This window comes from the organism of the source record quoted next, unplaced genomic scaffold (assembly GCF_019419815.1).
Source record: "Pyrus x bretschneideri cultivar Hongxiangsu unplaced genomic scaffold, Pyrus_bretschneideri_v1 Contig16, whole genome shotgun sequence".
NCBI classification, from domain to species: Eukaryota; Viridiplantae; Streptophyta; class Magnoliopsida; order Rosales; family Rosaceae; genus Pyrus; species Pyrus x bretschneideri.
Window position 1 is genome coordinate 7,643,725 of NW_025999457.1, and position 15,320 is coordinate 7,659,044.

Sequence of the window (15,320 nt, forward strand, 5' to 3'; positions counted from 1 at the left end):
CCTCTGGTTTTCCTTTTCTTCCTTCCCTTGCAACTTTATACCCTTGTTGGCATCTGTTGTCCCAAATCTTAACCATCGTGACTGTGAAGTTGAAAATTGTGATGCATCAACAATAAATACAGCCATCAAGTGTCCGTTTGTGATTACATCCGTACTAAACACTGTCATAAGCACTTTTGTTAGATCTGCTTTTATTTGAAACAAGTTCGAATTTTATATAACAATTATGCTTTCTATTTTTGCTATACCATCTCTAATCCTTGGAGATAAAAAGCTTAAAAATTTAAGCCCGAAAATTTTAAGCCATAACCTAGAAACTGTTTTTTTCCTTCAATTCTTATGACTTAAAATTTTAGCACGAGATTATTAAATAATGGTTTTAGCCTTTTTATTTTTTGGGTAATTTTTTTTTTGAAAATAAAATATATGTAGATTATCCTAATTTTTTTTTTATGAACATTTTAATATAAAAATATTTGAATTCCAATAAGTAATTAAAAATCATGCAAATACATCGGTATTTTAAAGTTTTAATTTAAAGTTGATTTAAATAATTTTCTTAAATACTTTTAGACGGTAGATTTAATTTTGAGCTGTTAAATCATTTTTTTACCATTAGATTCATTTGATCATAGCCGTTAGATTATAGGTAACAAACAAAAAAAGGTTTGAAATATGACAGTTTGGTGAGTCCAAAATAATTTAAGTTAGGCTTAAATTCTAGGGTGAATTTAGCCCATATATATATTCAAGGCTTATTTTAGCCCAACGGTTGGATATGGTTTGGGGGGGTTTTAAAGCTTTATCCCATGGGTTGGAGATGATCTTATAACTCGACCTTAATTTTGCTCTCCCCTAATATTAAAATTGATAGTGCTATCCACATATACATTTTTACTTCTCACACACCTCTCTTAATTTTCGACCGTCGGATCACATAATTGAAGAAGATGAATGGCAAAAATTTTAACACGGGTGTGGGAATAGCAATTTCCAACTATAATATCACCATGTCGCACCTTGGACCTCAATATTCCCTTCACTTTGGTGAGATTTTGTCAAAAGGTCGTCAAATGTTCTGGCGTGAAAGGGTAATTTAGTCATTTCAGCCATTGTGGCATTTAAAAAATTATTTTGTGTTGACGTGACCCTATGTGAAAAACAAAAACAGAAAAAGAAAACTAGAAAAAATTCCGCCCCAAATCTACCTTCACTAGTGACAATACAATAATGTTCCACCCTCTCTCATCACAAGTAAACTTTGTGTGCACCTTACGTTTATAATATTATTTGTAAACATAAACCTGTGACATGATACTCTTGCATCATATCTGCTCATTATATTGTGATATGCATTAGTGCCTATTATTTATTGTACCAGTCTGGGTATAGGACAAGCCCCCGTGTATGCTCACATTGCACTGCTTACATTCGCTTTGGATCTAGAGTTAGGTGTTAGCTTATTCCTCTTAGGGTTGTGGTAGATCCCTTAGGGTGATAGACATGTATGTGATGCATTTTGCTCAACTTCATGTGGTGTAGTACTAGAATATAAACCTTAATACCCAACCTGTTCATGTAGCTACTTTCTACATGACTCGTGTGCCATCATTAGTTAATGAGCATTGATTTTCTTATTTGACGGTGATTTGAGATTTGATGATGAGATATTTTTTTAGTAGCTCCTTATATCCTTTGACTCATTCGTGCTAAAGGGTAACTACTATATACTAGTATTATATTATCATTTTTAGGATGCTATATACTTGATTTACAACATGGGATTACATGTTTTCGAAAAAGTTTTCAAAATTTTATTTTTATAAACCCAGTCACCATTGTTTTTTTGCCCTCCATGATTTAGTGGTAGAGCTCTAGTGATGATGATAATTTCTAGAAAAAGATGAGACGAAGGAAGTTTCTTCGTATGGTATAAATTTTCTTTACTCCTATTGCAACTTATTTATGCTCTGACATCACTTGTGTGATAAGGGTTCAACTCTGCTGACATGCGCATTCTAGCGCTAGTAATTTTAGGGTTTAAATTAGGAGCAGTTTACACATCACCATCACTGTATGGCTTCGTCACCTTCAAGGTCTCGACGAGCACAACTCGATTCGAGTGTCCAGGTGAACATTTCTGAATCGAGGTGTGTCAGTTCTTTAGGTTTGGAAGATGGATTTTTCCTTTCGTAATTTTTTCTTTGTCAGCCAATATAGGTTTGGAAGATGGACTTTTCCCTTCGTAATTTTTTCTTTGTCAGCGATTAAAATGCCCATGTCACCATGAATATGTGGGCAATTCCTTCGAAAAATATCAGCATACTACTGCAGACGACAATATTACTCTTTGCAGTTTACTCTCAGGCATGTTGGTTTTGCAGTTTGGTTCCATTACATTGTAAATTATTGTAGCCAAAATTTCCATCTATTCTCAAATCTCACCAATTTTCAACAGTAATAATATTAGATATTAAAGTTAGAAAATACAAACACATAAGGTACTGATCAAATATTCTTCCAAATGCATGTGTTTGTTTCATAACAGTAGCAAATCCAAACACACACAGCTATGTCCAAAAGAAAGAAGAAAAAAAACAGAAAAACAGAAGAAAGAAATCACAACTCCTCCTTCAATGGTGCCCTTGTCTAACGCAATGCCGCAATTACGCTTCTACCGCCATCTTCGACCTACCTGAAATCAATCAGACGTATATCTGTTAAGCTTCTGCTGGTGCAGGGTGAATACAAAAACGTCTGCAGGGAACGGAGAGTGACACACACACACAGGCCTACCACTTTTTCGACACGATACATACAACTATAGCATCATCATCCATCTTAGTGTGTTAGTTACCACTAATTAACCTGAAGAGTCTTTAATTTTAAGGCTCTATTATTAATTACTCCCAAAGGATTTATAACCAGTTCTCATTTTCTTTATTTGGACATTCCCGTCCAAGTTTGAGGTACTATCGCTTGCTCAAACTGGACTGTGTGGCCGGTTGATCCCTTAATTTGGTATTCATCTCTTATAAGTTATTACTGCTAGAGATTGCAGAGGGATTGAGGCCATACTCGCTTGTAGCACCGTACTCGCTGCTTGGATAGTCTGTGCTGTCCATCAACGCCGGCTTCCTAAGCCCTTTCATTTTCGCGTTATACGAATCAGCTTCAAACTCGGAGGAAGCCATACTAGGAGAGCCAGACGACCCCAATTGTCCTTTAATCCCCTCGTGCAAGTCTTCCATTGAGACGTCGCCTTCCAATGCACGAACAATCTGCATAAAATTTCCAATATTGCTTTAGATATATTTAAAAGGTTGTACATTATGCACAATATCAGCAACAAAAGTGGCAGTAGCGGATCTCATTTCTACATAGGAGTGGTCCTTCTTACCTGGCTCATTTTCGGACGCTTCTTCGCAGAGTGTCGAACACTCGCAGCCGCACAAGCCACCATGCGTGCTACCTGTTCCTGGTTGTAATTGTTCTCTAGTCGTCGATCCAACAATTCAGAATAGTCCCCAGTATCTATTGCTTTCATGCAGAGAGGTCTTGCCTGTAGTTGTTCATGCATAATGCAGAGAATACATAACTCATCATCATATTAAACTTGTTGTATATAAGCAATTGAGATATCCACACTACCACAAGTAAAAATACGAATTCATCAAATCGATACTGGATATTGACAGTCTATTAACTTAACATGTGTTTCAGTCTGTCAAGAGAACATAATTCATGTGTAATTGCAAGTTAATTTACTAGGGAGGGAGAGTTCGAACCCAGTCTACTAAGGTATCTTCCTCATATTCCCCAGACAAGTCCACAGGGCGGCGTCCGGTAATGAGCTCCAGGAGCATAATACCAAAAGAGAAGACGTCAGACTTCTCTGTCAGCTTACCACTCGACGCGTACTCAGGAGCCAAGTACCTGCATCATCAGTTTGCCATTCTGTGGTTAGTTTGTAACTTAAAGGTTTATATATATCTTGCAAGTTAAATTAAGGAGCTGATGAGGAAGTTCGTTACCCAAATGTTCCCATGACACGAGTTGATACATGGGTGACATTTTCCTGGTTTAGCTTTGCTAGTCCAAAATCTGCCACCTGAACATATCATGCATATAAATTAGCAAATAAAAACATTAGTCATCTTTTAATATGTTAAGCTATTCCTAGATTTCATTAACAAATTTGGGTTACATACCTTAGCTTCGAAACTATAGTCAATCAGAATATTTGCAGCTTTAATGTCACGGTGTATAATCTTTGGGTGACCTGAAAGAATCCAAATACAGTATGAGAACTAAGGTATAAGAGAGCAATGGATCAAGGGAATATACATAGTTGTAGTAATTTCACCAACTACTTACAGTCTTCGTGCAAGTAAGCAAGCCCTTTAGCCGATCCCAACGCGATTTTGACCCTGTTGGCCCATTCCAAGGGCGGTCGATCCGCGCCTGTCAAATGATGAACAGTGAAGTATTATCACATCAGTTGAGATCTAACAAGTCGATAGACGATATAGTTAGTATATAAGGTATTGATGACGTAGAGTTAACTAGAATGCATACTGTGAAGGTGGAACTCGAGGTTGTTATTAGCAATAAATTCATATACCAACAGCTTTCGCTCTCCTGAAAGGCAGTACCCAACAAGCGACACAAGGTGGCGATGATGAACACGGCTAATGATCTCAACCTCGGCTGCAAATTCACGGTCACCTTGTCCGCTACCCGCTTTGAGGCTCTTAACGGCAATTTCCTTTCCATTCGGCAACACCCCTTTGTGCACGTACCCAAAGCCACCTTGGCCTATTAGCTTGGCTTGCGCAAACCCTGAGGTTGCAGCCGCCAGCTCTTCATAGGTGAAGGTGCTCTTGTTGAACCCGAATGCCACATTAGGGTGTGGAGGTGGCAGAGGGGGACCGTGTGGACCGGAGAAGTTGGACGAGCTCATATCGCCACTCATCACGGGGGGTGCTCCACCGGATGTCATAGTCCAACCTCCATTGGGCGCACGGCCAGAAGGAGGCATATTAAGAACGTGCTCGGAGCTTTTAGGTCCACCTTGCCAATAATCACCACTTCCTGCCCATGCACAGTACCCATATTATTACATAAATATTACTACACACACATATATATGAAATTTTTTAAGGAGGTCATATTTTTTACCATAATTTTGTACTATTTTATGTGGCAAGTAATGTATACATACCACGTTAATTAATGATTATATCTTATTGGATGTTGATTGTATGCTTCACTTGCCATATGAATTGCGGATGCACTAATGTGGTATAATAATGTGGTCTCCCTAGCATTACTTTGTATATACTGTTATAAAATTACTACGAAGACCATCATTTTAGACCATATTTTGTATACTACTTGATGTGGCAGTTGATTGTTAGATTCTTTCTTTAGTGATTTAAAGAAAAACAAAAAAATCTAAATCACCACATCATATAATTTACAAAATATGATTTAAGTAGATAGTTTATTTAGCATCTGTTATCTAGAATTCAATCAATTTAAAAGTTCCATAAATGTTAATTAAACCATAAAGCAAATCAAAAGTTGTAAAAGTGCGAGGATAACAAAAAGACTTTGGAGAATTACCATTTGGACGATATGGATCAGGGTTCTCCATGAGGTGGGAAGTAGTCTGTCTCTTCTTCCTTCTCTTAGAACAAGCCAAGAAGAGCAAAACAAAGACAAGCAACAACACCCCTGCTGCAGCTACAACTCCTACGATTATAGGCGTGGAGCTTCCTGAGCGCGAAGTTGGCGGCGATCCATCATTGTCCGACGATGATGAGTGATGTGACTTGCCTGATGATCCAAGTGCTGGGGGTGACCAATTCTCAGACGATTTCGGTGACCAATTCCCTTGGGATGATTTGGGTGGAGATTGAGAGTCATTTTGCCCTCCATTATTTTGGGAAGAGGGAGATTTTTGGGAGTTGGAGTTTTGTGGGGGGGATTTATGGGAATTGGAGTTATTGTTCGAGTTGTTGTTGTTTGAGTTGTTATTTTTGTTGTCTGAGCTGTTTGAGTTGTTGTTATTTTTGTTGTCTGAGCCGTTTGAGTTGTTATTTTTGTTGTCTGAGCCGTTTGAGTTGCCATTTGAGTTGGAATTGCCGCTTGAGTTTCCGTTTGAATTGTTGGAGTTGTTGTTGGAATTGTTGGAATTATTGGAGTTGTTGTTGGAATTGTTGGAATTATTGGAGTTGTTGTTGGAATTGTTGGAGTTGTCGTTGGAATTGTTCGAGTTGTTGTTGGAAGGCGGCGAGTTTTTCGAGTTGTTGGAAGACGATGAATTATTCGATGAGTTATCCGAGTTGTTTGAGCTATTGGAAGACGATGAGTTACTCGAGTTGTTGTTTGAATTGTTGGACGAATTGCTGTCGGAGGGAGGCGATGAGTTGTTCGAATTATTGGACGGTGGCGGCGAGCTGTTTGACGAGCCGTTTGATGGCGATGAGTCACCTGAGGAGGATGAGTCACCTGAAGACGATGAGTCCTTTGGAGGAGATGGTGGGGGTGATGAACTTGAACTTGAACCTGAATCCGAATTACCTGAATCTGATGATGGTGGAGAAGGGGATGATGATGACGAGGATGATGACGACGGCGATGACGATGACGATGATGGGGGAGTTGGCGATGAAGATGATGAAGAGTCAGACGGTGGAGAATCTGATGACGAGTTCTGGTCGTCAGAGGACCCCATTTTGGGAGGAGTTTTCGACCAATATTATCGTGGGTCTGTGCCGGAGAAACCCCCACTCCTTTGTTAGGTGAGCCTATTGATGACCCCTATTCCTAACATTAGTCAAACGTATAAACAAGCAAACAAAATTTAGTCATGATTTTAAAAACAAAACAATCCAATACAACAGAAAAAAAATGTTCGAATCATGCATGCATGCCATATGCAAAGAATAATACAGAACCTGCTAAGTTATTCAATCAAATAAAAAAAAAAAGTTATTCAATGCATGCATGCATGCACGTAATTATGTTGTTGTTTGCATGGTGTACCTAGTTAATTAGCTACGTACATAGGGTTGTGTGTGAGAGAGACAAAGAGATAGTTTAGGAGATTGTACCTAAAGGAGGAGGGCATGCAACCGGGGAGGATTCTCAGAGGGAGAGGAAAACAAGTGGTATGATAATAATTCGAGGAAACAAATGTTCCTCCGACAAATGAGGAAGATTTCTCCGCCCAACTTCTATTTTTTTTGCAAATATTTCTCCTATTTGCTATTTTTGATTTGCACCTTTAATTCTTTGGTAAAAAACTGGCCTAAGGAAGTTCAAATTGTTGTCCCTCATTGACCATGTCCTCCTATCTGTCCCCTAATCTATTTTAACGACACACGTACACATTAAAAGATATTGGCAATCCAAAATTAGTTATTAGAAAAACAAAAATTGTTTCATCCCTTCGAGTTGGATGGTCTCTTGTCTTTCCTTGAAATTTTGTGGACCTTAAGTCTCAATTAATAACTGATCACGTAGTCTAACATGTGAGAGTTTGAATGTAGTCTCTCCCCTCCCCTTACTGTTTCCATATCTGCCATCTAGAAGACAAACTAACTAGCGGAAAGTTGATATGATTTTCTTTTTTTTTTTTTTGTCATTTTTATTTTTCAAGTAATTCCAAATATGATCAGTTATAAATATATATATATATATATATATATATATTTTAAAACAATGTTAACATACATGATAAAGTTTATTGTTTTCGTTGTACACCAAAATTGTTTTACCCCTACGAGTTGCAAGCTTAGATCTAAATTCAAAATGCATCAGGGTTTACTAGGAATAATTTCATTTTTTAATTTTTTTTGTCTTAATTTACATTTTTATTCCTACAATAACTATGGAAAGGGGAAACAACCCATTGATTGATTAGGTACATTTTTGTTATTATTATTTACATTGGTAAAACATTATAGGTAGATTAATATTCATATTTTTTTATGTAAGTTAGCTCGATACAAACTAAGAAGGTTTTCAAGAGTAGTCCTATTGGTTAGAACAATATTCTACACTAGAAGTTATATAATTTCCAATTAGAGATAAAAAGTAACTTCAAACATTTTAGAATTATTAAATTATGCTAGAAATTCTTCTTTAGTAGAAAATTAAAGTATTGCACATTAGTAAAAAATTAGCAGTAATGCACATTAAGACTAGCAAGACAAGTAAAAGTTATTTTAACAGGGAAGTATGCCACCGATGTCTTTAACTCAACATCCAAAGTCCATCGATAAGAGGTGGTATCTGCACTGGTGCCTTTTAAAATATAACTCCATATCTAAAGTATGTTGATAATAGGTGGTTAAGTTAAAGGTGTACGATATCATTCATGGTTCAACATTAGTATATGAACAACTTTAACAAACTGAGAAATCAAGCTTTAGAGAGCAAGAAGAAAGAGAAATGCAGAAAAGAGAGAGAGAGATGAATGTAACAGTATTTTCGATAGGAATATTTCATTACACAAAGCTTACTTACAATTGTAAGGACTAAATGGCTATATATAGAAACCACTCATAGTCCACAATTACATGAATACCTTCTAACTAACTCACACTATTACACTCTTATCCTTCTTAACAAACTCAATCCTTATACCTACCTTAACTACTTTATAACAACCTTGACACACAAGATAATGCCACATGTCACTTCCACATATCATTGGTTATTACTCCCTCTTCAAATGAAGCTAGGTGTGAAGCTGAGTTTGATCAGATGTTGAACTTGACTCTTGAACTGAAGTGGAATTATGAATTGAGAATTTTTGTAATGAAGAAGGCACTAATTTCTGCAATGAAGAATGCACTACTCCCAAATTCAAGTTATTACAATGTTTGACAAATGTTCGACTGTGAAGTCCCTTAGTAAACGCATCTGCAACCTGTTCCTTTGTAGGTATATACTGAACTACAAGATCTCCCTTTTGAACTTTCTCTTTGACAAAGTGGAAATTAGTGTCAAGATGTTTAATTTTGGAACGGAATACTAGATTAAAGTACAATGCTAGAGCAAACAAGTTATCACAGTGCAATTTTGGTGGTATAGCAATAGACTGATGAATATCTTTGAGTAAAGATTGAATCCAATATACATTAGCTGCACAGTGTGCAAGAGCCTTCTATTTCGCCGTTTATTGAACCCCGTGAGATTGTAGATTGTTTCTTGAATTGCCATGACACTGGATTAGAACCCAAATATACAACAAAACCAGTAATGGATCTCATTGTATTAATGTGTGTTGCCCAATCAGAATCTGAATAAGCTTCAACATTGAAATCAGTTAACTTAGTATACTTGAAACCACATTATGTTGTTCCCTGCAAATATCTCATGATGAGTAGATATTGGTTTACATGTCTCCATTCTTGCTTTCTTCAAGAACTCCTTTGCATACTTAGATAGATTGTCCAATAATGAACCATCAGGTTGATATTGAATTTGCAGCCCCAAAAATATGTTAATTTATCTTTGAGGTCAAATGCTGAAGCAAGATCTGTGATTAAAGATTGAATCTTTGATCTACTTGAACCAGTTAGAATAATGTTATCTATATATAACAAAAGTAGAATAACATCTTCACCATCACTCTTCACAAATAAATTGGAGTTTGATAATGCAGCTCTAAAACCAAGTGTTGGGAGAAAACTTGTAAACTTTGAATTCCATGCCCTTGGTGCCTGTTTTAGGCCATATAAGGATTCTACAAACATGATTTGGATGTGTTGGACCAACAAAACCATTTGGTTGCTTCATATACACCTTTATATACACCCTTTCCTCTAGATCACCATGAAGAAATGCATTTTTAATGTCCAATTGTCTCAAGTCCTAAGTTAAATTGAGCTGCCAAAGTAAGAATAATCCTCACTGTTGTATGCCTAACCACAAAACTAAAAGTCTCATAGTAGTCTAAACCTTCTTGTTAACTAAAGCCTTGTGCCACTAGCCTTGCTTTATACCTTGACACATTACCATTTGGGTTTCTTTTGAATTTATATACCTACTTACTCTCTATTACACTTCTGTTGGATGGAGAAGGAACTAATTTCCATGTTCCTTGAGCTTGTAACATATCATATTCCTTTTGCATTGCCTGTTGCCATTGAACTATTCTGGATACAGGCTTGAAATGTTTTGGTTCCTCAACTTCACTTATATCAGCTAAGAAGGAAAAACCACATGTATTGATTCCCATATCATATTCAACACAATTGTCAAAGTGCAAGGATGATAACTCAGGTAAAGTTGCTAAGAAAGAAGAATAATATCTCCTTGATATAGCTTATGTCTATAATCTAGTATGAATGCAATTATCTTGAGCATTAGACTGATCAATGATTGTAGTACTTGCAGAAAATGGGAGGATTACCTGTAGTTGTGATGAATCTAGGACATAAAGCAAAGGAGATGTATCACTAGGATTGGAAAGAGTATGACTTGTTGATGGATGTGTTTCAAATTCCTGAATTCTTAAAGTTGATGTTGGAGAATTCTCTGTATTAGCCTAAATCCCATATGATGTTCTAGATACTACTGATGTCTGTCTTGAACCCCAGATCATGTTGAACTATTTACAACTTTGTCACTAGACTAAGGAAATGAAAATAGTGTATCAATGATAGAGCTTGATTACTTGTTTTCCCTTAGATCATGTTGACATATTAAGCTATTTTCGTTTGTTTTTAGGTCCTAATTAGGGGTGGAAAAAATTCCCGAAAATCCCGAACCAAACCGAAAAAATCCCGATCCCAAACCAAAAATTTCCCAAACCGAAATTCCCGAAATTTTCGGGATGCTATCCCAAACCGATCCCAAAATTTCGGTATGGGATTCGGGATTGGCTTCTCGATATTTCGGGAATCCCATACCGAACCGAAAATATATAATATTAATTATTATATATATAAATATATTTATACATATATATATATTATTCTTTTATAATTGATGCTAGTAGTTTCTAATTCATGCTCTGCAACCTGGAATGCCCTGCACCTTGCATATTTTTCCTATTTTGTTTGATATTCATGTGGATTTTGTTATTGCTGCTGTCATGGCTAATGATTTTAGATGGCTTGATTCTTTTGTCTCTCAACAGATTGCAAAAAGGGTTTAATTAATTTGCATTTTGACTATGATAAAAACAATCAGGCATGCCAGTGTTCAAGTAAATGGTAGTGTAAATGAAATGAAATTCATAGTTCAAGAATGTGTTCTTGAATTATATATTTGAAGAACAATTCATAATTTCATATTTCAATTTGGGATTCCCAATTTGTCCCAAAATCCCGAAAATATTTCGGGATTCCCGAAATTTGGGATTCCTGAAAATTTGGTTTGGGATTGGTCTTCAAATTCCAGTCCCAAAAAATTTCGGTTTGGGATTTGAGATACTAGTTTCGGTATGGTATCCCATACCGAACCACCCCTAGTCCTAATGGCAAAGGGAGCAAGAAAGTGCATTTTGAGGCTATTTGGAGCATTTTTGGGCATGGATTGGATAACTTAACCATGGAGCAAAGAGGATGGACGAAATTGAAGACAAGAAGAGCTAGGAAAGGCTACAAATCTGGTGGAAGAAGTCCTAATACAATGAAGATAAGGAAGAAGCAAGAAACAAGGAACCTTATCCAACCTTATCTTATCCTATCCTAGAAACCTTATCCTATCCTATCTCTAACATTATCCTATTCTTTCCTATCCAAATCAGGTGGGGACTTAAACTTAGCTATTTAGGTGGGATTAGATGTATATCTAAACACTTAGAACAGATTCTAGACCCTCATTCCTTTGTATGCCGCATGTACACCACTCCTAGTAGGTTTAGAAATTGAAAACCTTCTCCTACTCTTATATCACATGTTCATGTCCCTTTAGGATTAGGAATTTGTTCTAAACCCTTCTTTCTAGAAGCCTTATCTTATCCCTACAACCCTTGCCGCACCTATCCTTCTAGAAGGGCCTAAATCCATGCCGTGCACTACCTATCCCAATCCCTTTTGGTTTCTGCCTTGAATTAACCCTTTTGCATTGGGATTGTGCAATCCTTTTCCTTCACTAAGTGTGCCAAATTAGCCTATATAAACAGCCCTTGCCGTGCCATTTAGACCACCACCCCTTCACACAACATTCAAACATTCATTCAGAAATCCACCCTTTGCCGTGACCTTACAACCACCCATCCATCATTCCCCTACTTCCACACCTCCATCCCAACCTCCATACACCACCATTAACCCTTGCCGCACCACCATACATACCTAAATCCATCCAAAACCCAGAAAATCATCCACAAACCCACCATAGACCTTGTGCCGTGACTTAACAAGGAAGAGGAGAAGGAAGACCAAGCCTTGGGCGTTTGTGCATTCAAGTTGGAGTGTTGGACGTTTCTAGGTGTAATCTATCTTTTATTTTGAATGTTTAAATCTATGTTGCTTTGTTTTGTCATGAACATGAGAGGCTAAACTCGTTTTAGCCTAGGGATGCTTTGAAACCATGATTACGTTTATAATATGAGTTGATTAAGTCCAGTTGTGATTTCATAAATTGTAAACGCAATTTACTTAACCGTTTGATGGATAACTTATTCTTGTATGTTTATTAGGGAGGCCTACTTAATTTGCATGCTTGAAGGGTGTTTCACATAATCATCACAAACTAATATTCACAAGTAGTTAAGGTTGTTTTCACAATCATGTTAAGTAAATTCCTAGCATGAGTATCATGATGTCATAGTTACAAGTGCTTTGTCAATACTTATGATTTCCATTGAACGTAATGATCTTTGACCGTATCTCTATTATGATGTCATGTAGGGGACTTTTTGAAGAATGCTTTGGGTTGTCGTATGATGTCATCCAATCCACTAACTTAAGGGAAATCTGAGGGTTAATTAGTGATGTCACGGTTAATCTGGGGTGTTGAGGTTCATGGTTTATCGAAAAAGCAATTGGAAATCAATTTATGTTTGAATGTATCATGTGTGGAGAAGTATCCCTTGGCTATCCCATCATCCATTAGTTTTTCTTATTTTCGTCCAAAATCTATTTTAAAGTTTTAAGTTACTTGTTTTCTTTTAAATTCGTCCAAAATCAAAACCGCTTTTCTTACTTGTTCCAAATCTGTCCAAAAGAGTCTTTTTGAGTCTTTAGAGTCAAAACTAAGTGTATTTTCGTCCAAACTAAGTCCTAGAGTCTAAATTGAGTCTTTTTGGTTGTTTTGAGTTGTTTTGAGTCTTTAAAGTTTGTTTTGAGTCATATAAGTTAGTTAGAGTCTTGTGAGTCTATTTAAAGTGTTTTAAAACATATTTTTACATCTTTGAGTCAATTTTCATTAGATTAGCAATCCCTCCTAATCCCCGGTCTAGAACGATCCCTACTTATATCTATACTACAATTGTCAAAAAGAGGGTTTAATTTGAGTGCTATCTTTTATCACATCAATCAACAGAATGGCTTTGATGTCTTGTGGTATCATTAACCAAAGACCTTACTGGAATTGGAACTGGAATAGTCATTGTCCTTGCACTAGAAACACCAATATCACCTTTTTGTGTTTGATCTTGACAATAATACTTTGTATAAGGAAATACAGTCTCATAAAAAACAATGTCTAGATATAATTGACTTTATGGATTTGAAATTGTACAAATAACTCCCTTGTAACCCATAGAATACCCTAAGAATATACACATTTCAAAGCTTGATTGCAATTTGAATTGTATGGTCTTAACCAAGGATAGATTGTACAACCAAAGATTTTCAAAGACTTCGACTCTGGCGGCTTTGCATACAGTTTGTGATATGATGACATTATTGAGAGCGTCTTACATGGCATTCTATTGATTAAAAAAAACTGAGTGAGCACAAGCTTAGTACCAAAACTCAATTGGTAATCCAGCAGTTGCAAGCAAGGTAATGATTGTCTTTACTATATATCTATGTTTTCTTTCAATGCAACCATTCTGTTGTGGGGTGTAAGGACAACTGATCATCTAACTATCCTTTTGCAGCAAGAAATGACTTAAAAGAATGACTGACATACTCCCCTCCACCATCAGATTGTATGCACTTAGTAGAGATGCCAAATTGATTCAATACAAAATTGTAAAATTGCACAAACACAACAAATGTATCAGACTTATTGATCAGTGGGAATGTCCAACAATATCTTGTGTATTCATCTACAAAAGTTAATAATATCTATGCCCTTCCAAGGACTTTACAGATATGGTCCCCAAATATCAGTATGAATCATCTTAAAGGGTAAACTACATTTATCACTCCTAACTGTAAAAGGAAGTCTAGACATTTTTCCTTGATACATTGACCACTTATACAATGTTTATTGTCTAACTCAACAGATATACCAGATTTTTTCAACATTGCAACAATTATTTCATTTGTTGGATGACCCATTCTTTGATGCCAGAGATTCGATTTTACCAACTATCCTAAGATAGCCTGATGAACCTTGTACTGAAGATTGTAAACCCTTTGAATTCTTGAACACAAGAATTTGAAACAGTTGTCTTGGACTACTCTTTTCTTGATACAAAATCTCCTTTGTCTTTTTGTCTTGCACAAAGAATACATTTTAATCACAAATGAACCAGCTATGATTATCATCACATAATTGTTGCACAGATAATAAACTCCTTGAATGTTTGGTACATGTAGCACATTTTTAAGAAGAAGTTCACTAGACTTAGTCTTAAGAGTAGTTGAACTAATGTTAGCAATGGGTAGGCCAATGCCATTGCTAATTGTTATTGTTTCAGAACCTTCAAAATGTGTCACTTGATTGAGAGAATTGACATCTACAGTGATGTGATGTGGTGCTTCAGAATCAAGAATCCAAGCATCATGAGGAATAAATTCAGTTGCTTGATGTGCTGCCATAACATTGAATGACTATGGTGGTGGCTGTCCTTGATAAACATAGTTACCTCTATGATAACACTCCAAAGTTGAATGTCTTTTTTCCCACAAATTTGGCATTCTACAACAAATCCAGAAGATAAAGTGTTTGTGTTCCTTCTGAAGTAGTTCACAGCTGTGTGACCTCTTTTATTACAAATTTGGCATTCAATCACCACTGTTGATCCAGTTTCAGTATTACAAGACCACACTTTTGATTTATTTTGCCTTGAATTCCCAATTGAAAGCTAAATCATCATCCAGAGTTATAATTCTTGCCTTTGAAACCAATACTTGATCTAAAGTTGTTCCCTTTGTAATTAGAACCACCATTGA

General features: G+C 36.4%; 1 protein-coding gene across 2 annotated transcripts; it reads right to left on the reverse strand.

Moving 5' to 3' along the window:
* Window positions 1-2,307: 2,307 nt before the first annotated feature.
* On the reverse strand, window positions 2,308-7,158 carry LOC103963143 (putative proline-rich receptor-like protein kinase PERK6). Of its 2 annotated transcripts, XM_018651375.2 has the most exons (10): window positions 7,122-7,158; window positions 5,629-6,834; window positions 4,579-5,094; window positions 4,378-4,464; window positions 4,212-4,282; window positions 4,035-4,111; window positions 3,789-3,936; window positions 3,401-3,562; window positions 3,079-3,281; window positions 2,308-2,695 (listed from the first exon to the last, which is right to left on the reverse strand). In XM_018651375.2, the coding sequence occupies exons 2-10, from the start codon at window positions 6,740-6,742 to the stop codon at window positions 2,692-2,694; spliced, it is 2,382 nt and encodes a 793-aa protein (XP_018506891.1). In that variant the 5' UTR covers window positions 6,743-6,834; window positions 7,122-7,158; the 3' UTR covers window positions 2,308-2,691. The 2 variants fall into 2 exon arrangements, with proteins under 2 accessions (XP_018506891.1, XP_048437131.1); XM_048581174.1 differs by lacking the exon at window positions 7,122-7,158 and having other exon boundaries at window positions 5,629-7,007.
* Window positions 7,159-15,320: the final 8,162 nt, after the last annotated feature.